The sequence below is a fragment of the Magnusiomyces paraingens genome (genome assembly GCF_902498895.1).
Source record: "Magnusiomyces paraingens strain CBS 517.90 genome assembly, contig: contig2, whole genome shotgun sequence".
Lineage (NCBI taxonomy): Eukaryota > Fungi > Ascomycota > Dipodascomycetes > Dipodascales > Dipodascaceae > Magnusiomyces > Magnusiomyces paraingens.
Window position 1 is genome coordinate 1,240,146 of NW_022474068.1, and position 6,822 is coordinate 1,246,967.

Below are 6,822 nucleotides of genomic sequence, written 5' to 3' on the forward strand. Positions count from 1 at the left end.
CCATTAACTTGCATCGGCCCGTAAGAGAGTCAAGTGGGGTGCTTTTTTTTTTTTTTTGGTTCTATTTTTTTTTTCTACAATTGAAAATCCTCTCTTTTTATATATATTCCTTTCCATCTTTGATTTTCTTGATTTTCATGAAAAAAAATTGACTCTCTTTTGATTTTACACATTTCAATCCAACAAAGAAAAAAAACCTTTTAATATTATACTTCATAAAATGCATTACCCTCCAAGCTACAATGCTCTTTCCCCAGCTGCTAACGGAGTTACCTTTTTGCTTGGTCATCCTAATCATGAACTCATGGATACTCTATTGCTTCAATATAATCGTCAACGGGGTTGGACATCGCCTAATACATTACCCACAAATAACACTTCTCAGCTTTCACAAGCTATTCAATCACCCAAACCAGCAATGATATCCCTTTGTAGTGCTGCCGTATACCATCCAGGTCAAGTCAACACCCCTCCAGCAAAAGTCCCTTTAGATTCAAGGACAATTACAAAACTGCCTTCACCAAAAACTCTCCAGCAACCACAAACTAATCTCTATGTCCATCTTGTTGAAATTGCAGCACGTGACGTCTACATGCTGGGACCGAGTAACTCGCCTGCCTTGGCCAACCTGCTATTCCATAAGCTATGCACTGCGTTTGAGGTGCCCGAGTATTACGGCTATCACTTTGACACACTTTACCATTTTCTCTCGGACCTATCATGGCTGTCTCCGGGACCCCATGGCCACGTTTTAATATTCAGCATCATTTCGGCCGATAACAGCTACGGTCGCGGGGGGCTTGATTCTGGAGTCAACTCTCAGGTGTCGACGCAGATTGCTATGCTGGACTTTGTTTGGCGCATGCTTGATACGGTGGCCCGAGAATGGGCTACCAGAGGTGTTACATTTCACACATTTGTCACGGACCGGAGCCCCTATGCTGCAGCCACCCGGGTGCGTTTGTGATTATTATTATTATGACGATGCGCGTATATTTGAGTACGGGGCGTTTGTTGGAAATTTGCATAATGTCTGGGCAAAATTGCGCGACAAGATTAGAAAAAAAAAATTTTTTTTGACGACGACAAACGATCATAATGGAAAGCTGCTCAGTTGAGTTTATAGAAGATCACGAAGACGACGACGACGACGACGGCGACAATACCAATGACAATAACAAAATAACAAAATAACAAAATGGATTCAAGTGAAAAATATTAAAAAAAAAAAAAAGACTTTAGTCAGTCGTATTTTTCAACCATCAATTGGGTCTCGGGTCTTGTATGGAAACACACGTGCATAAGTGAAAGAAATTTTTTTTTTATTTTATTTTTTTTTTTTTTGCATGTGAAAAATATAATTAGTTTTCCAGAGAGGTGGATGTTTTTGTTGTTGTTGTTGTTATGCTGCAGCTACTATTTCTCTCCAAATATAAAAAAAAAAAAAAAAAAAGATTTCCACAAAAGTCTGGCCATTTTTTGATTTTTTTTTTAAAAATAAAACTCCTTTTAAAACCATCCAGCACTTTTATCTTTCTCATTAATTTCACAATATTTCCTCCTCCCCTTTTTTTTTTTTTTCTTGAGCATACCAAAACCCCCCTTTTATATTAATATAAATAATATTATCTCTTTTTTTCTTTTAAAATAAAAAGATACTCTTGTAATTTTTTTCTTTTTTTTTTCTGGTTCAAAACAAAGAAATCACATATGACGATATCTACCATATTCATAGTACGGCATGCGCTCAGACTAGACTCAATCGATAAGTCATGGATCCAGACTTCTCCAACACCTTACGATAGCCCCCTAGCATCACCTCAAGGATTTGAGCAAGCTCGTAAAACAGGCGACGCCATTGCAGCCCTTGTTTTGGGCTCACACTTACAAGAAAAGGCTCTGGGATCTGTGGCTATCCATTCGTCTCCATTTCTACGCTGTGTTCAAACAGCCAACTGCATAGCATCGAGTCTAGGCGAGACAGCATCTTGTTCTTCTTCTTCTTCTTCTTCTTCTTTTTCAACACAGTCCTCCTCTCGATGCACCCTCCGATTAGATGCATTTTTAGGAGAATGGCAAACACCAGACTATTACTCGGATATAGTTCCTCCGCCGTCGGATGGCCACACGGAGTTGCAGGCAACTTCGCTAAGCTGGCTGGCCCAACAAGTGGGGCAATCTTCCTCCTCTTCCTCCTCCTCCAAAAAAATCGACTACACTTGGCCCTTATCGCGGTGCGGACGCGCCGGAGAGTATGGCGAAACTTGGGCAGCAATGCACGCACGAGTCACGTCTGGACTCGAACAACTACTAGCTGAATATTCCACCGATCCTAGTCTACAGAATATTGACACCCTTGTACTGGTGTCTCATGGAGCAGCCTGCAACCCATTGATTGGTGATCTGTTGCGGGCTCCAGTACTTTCAGTGGTCGGAGTGGCCAGTTACTGCGGGTTAAGCACGTGGTCACCTCGTCGGTTACGTGCAGCAGGAAACCCCCGATGGACGGTTGTCTCATCGGATGGAGATACTGAGACAGAGTCTGAAAGCAGCTCACTGGACGAGGATGATGATGATGATGAAGAAGAAGAAGAAGAATATGATGATGACATTTATGATGAAGACAGCTATATTAGACACCGACAAGCGAAACAGATTCAGAGCTTGAAAAATATGGAACCGGCCGAAGATTCTAAACAATGGAGAGTGGTTGCTACGTCGCCGGATTTGGCGGAACTTTTTGTATCGTGGGGTCCAGGAGCAGCTCCCATTCTGCGCGGGGTTGGCGGCATCTCAAGTAAGCATAGCAGCGTGAGAGGATCGTTAGGTACCAAGAGTACCTTGTCTTCGATAATGACTACAAACCCAGTGTCGACCTCTCGTGGGTTCCGGCCGTTACAAATGGGCAGCATAATAACGATTGGTGGTACAGGCCAGAATACTGTTATTACTGCTCCAACAACAACAACAACTACCTCTCCTAATTATGAGACACCTACAGTAGCACCTCCGGTTGTTGTTGTGAGGGTGGAAAACTCTATTGCGGATACAACGGCATTGCATAATAACCGCACAGGGTCTAGCGAGGCTTTTATTGTTGACCATAATCATCAACATGGAGATATATTACAACCCCGAGGAGGAGTAGGAGGAGAGCTGTTGGAGCGGCCACCTGGGCTATCTACATCTAACTCGACATCTTGTTCGAGTTTTGATGAGTTTGCAGAAAGTGGGCATAATGATTACGAAGGTGAGGAGGAGGAAGAAGAAGAAGAAGAAGAAGGAGAAGGAAATGAAAACAGTGATGGTGTGCCCCACGTTGCTACTACTATACGGAGTCACAAAGCCGAATCGGTCACATGTGGGGGATCCAACATAATCAGCAATAATAATTACAATAACGATAACAACAGCAAAGATACTCTAAAGAATGGATATTCATTTAACAGCTATCGAAGCAGCATGGATTCCGATAGAACTACAGATGGAAAGTTTGTTGTTGGCAATAATGTTATTGATGATTATGATGATGATTATAATAATAATAATAATAATAATAATAATAATAATAATAATAATGACGATTACTACTATTCAAACAGCACATTGAGTCACCATAATAATATTAATAATATTAATAATGATCAACAAGCACAACCAGATTATTACGATACCCCATTTTTCTATCGCCGCGGAAATGTTACAGATGGAGATGTGACGCCTGTGGCCAGGTCTTTGTCAAGGTCCTCCTCTCGGTCATCTCGATCACGGTACAAGGCACTAGCAGGTGTTTTTGGGTCCAGGAGACGCCAGAATAGTTCTGGTACTGCCGGGAATGTAACTCCAACTTTATCTTCGGCACGCAGCTCGTTTGAAACGAGTGGAAGTAATATAAGTCCAGGAGGGGTTGAAGAGAATGCTACAAACAATAATAATAATAATAATAATAATAATAATAATAATAATAATAATAATAATAATAATAATAATAATAATAATAATAATAATAATAATAATAATAATAATAATAATAATAATAATAATAATAATAATAATAATAATAAAAAGAGAGGGACGAATGAGAAGCGTGGAGGTAGTGTCAGTGGTAGCAGTAATGGATCATCTTCATCACCATTGACACTTAGTTTTGGTAAAATGGCATTGGAGAATAAAAAGGGTAGTGTTGGGGACTCAAAGATTGTTAATTCGAGTGTGTTTAGTACCAAAAACAATGATAACAAATCCCGCGGGATTATGTTCAAGCCAACTTTCCCCGTGTTACTCAAAAAACGCAAGCCTGTTGGTGTATCTTTAGATAATACTAAGGAGGAGGAGGAGGAGAAGCCTTCAGCACAGGTCAAGAAGGTTCAAGAGTCTTTAGAAAATTCGGCGCTGGCGTGCGATGAAGATGGAAAGGATGAGAATGGCCAAAGTTTTGGGCTTTATAGGTTTGGAAGTAATCAGCGGTTGGCCTCTTATTAGAGGATAAAAAAAAGTTGCATGAAAAAAAGAGGTTTATTTGTTTTTATTTTTTTTTTTTTTTACGTTAAGTTAGTTTTTTATTTTTTTATTTATTTATTATTTATTATTTATTATTTGTGGTTAAATTTCAAGTTTATTTTAATTTTTTATTTTTATTTTTATCTATTAAAATGCAAAAAAAAAAATATTTTATTTTATTTAATTTTATTTTATCTTGAAATTAATTTTTGTGAGATTTTATTATTGTTATCTTTAAAGGAAATTTGGGCGATATTTTGGCGATAGCGGATGACAAAATTGAGCGGATGATGAGTTTGTTTGTTTGTTAGTATGTTTGTTTCTATGTTTGGGGAGGGAGGGATGAGGGGAGTGTGATTTTGGGAGAGATGTCCAATGACAAGAAAAGGAAAGACCAATGAAAAAGCGAGAACGGGATGTTTCCGAATTCGGACTTTATCTGATTTGCCATGAATATTAAGTTACATAAATTATTATGTAATAGAAGAGAAAAGAAAAAGAATTAAGACCTAAAATAAAAAATAAATTTCTTTTGATTATTTATAATTGAGATTTTAAAAAAAAAATGATGAAAAGAAAGAAAGAAACTCAAACTTAATAGAGAGTGTAGATTTAACGTCAGGTTTCATTCAAATGATCTTTTGCATTAAATAAGAGAGAAAAAAGAAAGAAAGAAAGGGTACATCGGATGATGATAGTAATTACTATCATCATCATAATAATAATAACGAATTTAAAATCAAATGTCGATCCGAATTATTGATGATAATAATTGTTTATTAACAATGTTAACTGTCAATTGAATAGAATTGTATATTATAGATAAATATACTTTTTTTTTTTATTTGTTTGACAAACCCTCATTGTTGTATTTACACACTTTATAGATCTCATTGAGGCTTATCCGATCCGAGTAAAAAATCTGTTGTTTCCCATTGAAAAAAAAAAAAAAATTTCTTGATTTCCGAAAGATTTGTATTATTAACATATCAACAACTCGGTTCTCGGGATAGAAGGTGTGTGTGTATGTGTTTCTTGGAATTAATCAAGTTCCACATTTATTAATTCATTTAAAAAAAACAAAAAAAAATTATTGTATATATATTCTCATTTGTTTGTTTTTTCATATATTTATATATAATAAATTTAAAAGATTTCATTAATCTTCAAATGTTAAAATAAAATAAATTAAAATAAATTAAAATAAATTAAATTAAATTAAAATAAAATAAAAAGGCCTCAAAAAGAAAGGTCTAGACTTCCAATACCACACGAAATTTTCCATCCTCCTCCTCCTCCTCCTCTTCAGCAATAAAAAAAAATATGTGAGTCACGTGGACTTGTATCTCAACGGCAGCAAACTTCCCCCCTCCTCCTTCGATTCAGCCCTGCCTTGTTAATTAATTGATTATATAATATATTACTTAATAAATTAATTACTATATCTCTTTGCAAATCCCAGTATTTTTTTTTAATTAAGCAAGCAGCAGTTACAGCAGCGCTCACTACTCCAAAAAAAAAAATATAAATAAAAATATTTGTTGTTGCCGCCGCCCGCCGCAAAAAAAAAAAAAAAAAAAGTATATAAAGGATCGGAGGCCCCCCTCCTCCCCTCTTTTTTTACTATAATCGGCATCCATAAGATATACTTTGTTTTTAAATATATCAATATATATAACAACTCTTGTTTGTTTTATCACAATCTATTAATATTTTAAATATCTATTTCTAAAATACCCCATTTTTTTTATCAAAAAAAAAGAATAAACGAGAATCCTCCTCTCTAAATCACAAACACACACACACATACCAATGCTTTCCAGAACTGTTATCCGCACATCTCGCATGGCTCCTGTTGCCACCGCTGCCGCTCTGGCCTCTACTCCCCGCAGAATGTACCACGCCAAGGTCCTAGACCACTACAACAATCCCCGTAACGTGGGCTCCATGAACAAGAATGACACAGATGTTGGTACCGGTCTTGTTGGTGCACCAGCATGCGGTGATGTCATGAAACTCCAGATCCGTGTCGATGACAATGGTATCATTTCTGATGTCAAGTTTAAGACTTTTGGCTGTGGCTCAGCTATTGCCTCTTCCTCATATGTTACAGAACTCGTCCGTGGTATGTCACTCGATGAAGCTGGTAAGATTAAGAATACAACAATTGCAAAGGAACTCTCTCTGCCTCCTGTCAAGCTGCACTGCTCCATGCTTGCTGAAGACGCTATTAAGTCAGCAATTAAGGATTACAAGAAAAAGAACAACAGAACCACACCTACACTTGGCCCTGATGCTTCTCAAGCTGCCCACTCGGCTTAA

At 37.3% G+C, this 6,822-nt stretch overlaps 3 protein-coding genes across 3 annotated transcripts; all 3 read left to right on the forward strand.

Annotated features, from left to right (window-relative positions):
* Positions 1–220: 220 nt before the first annotated feature.
* SAPINGB_P002130 (uncharacterized protein) lies at positions 221–967 on the forward strand (the record flags this gene model as incomplete). Its single annotated transcript, XM_031996850.1, has 1 exon — positions 221–967. One exon carries the CDS (start codon positions 221–223, stop codon positions 965–967), a length of 747 nt encoding a protein of 248 aa, XP_031852741.1.
* Positions 968–1,710: 743 nt separating this feature from the next.
* Positions 1,711–4,482, forward strand: SAPINGB_P002131 (uncharacterized protein; the record flags this gene model as incomplete). The annotated part of the gene is made up of 2 exons (XM_031996851.1): positions 1,711–3,837; positions 4,264–4,482. 2 exons carry the CDS (start codon positions 1,711–1,713, stop codon positions 4,480–4,482), a joined length of 2,346 nt encoding a protein of 781 aa, XP_031852742.1.
* Positions 4,483–6,312: 1,830 nt separating this feature from the next.
* Positions 6,313–6,822, forward strand: SAPINGB_P002132 (uncharacterized protein; the record flags this gene model as incomplete). Its single annotated transcript, XM_031996852.1, has 1 exon — positions 6,313–6,822. One exon carries the CDS (start codon positions 6,313–6,315, stop codon positions 6,820–6,822), a length of 510 nt encoding a protein of 169 aa, XP_031852743.1.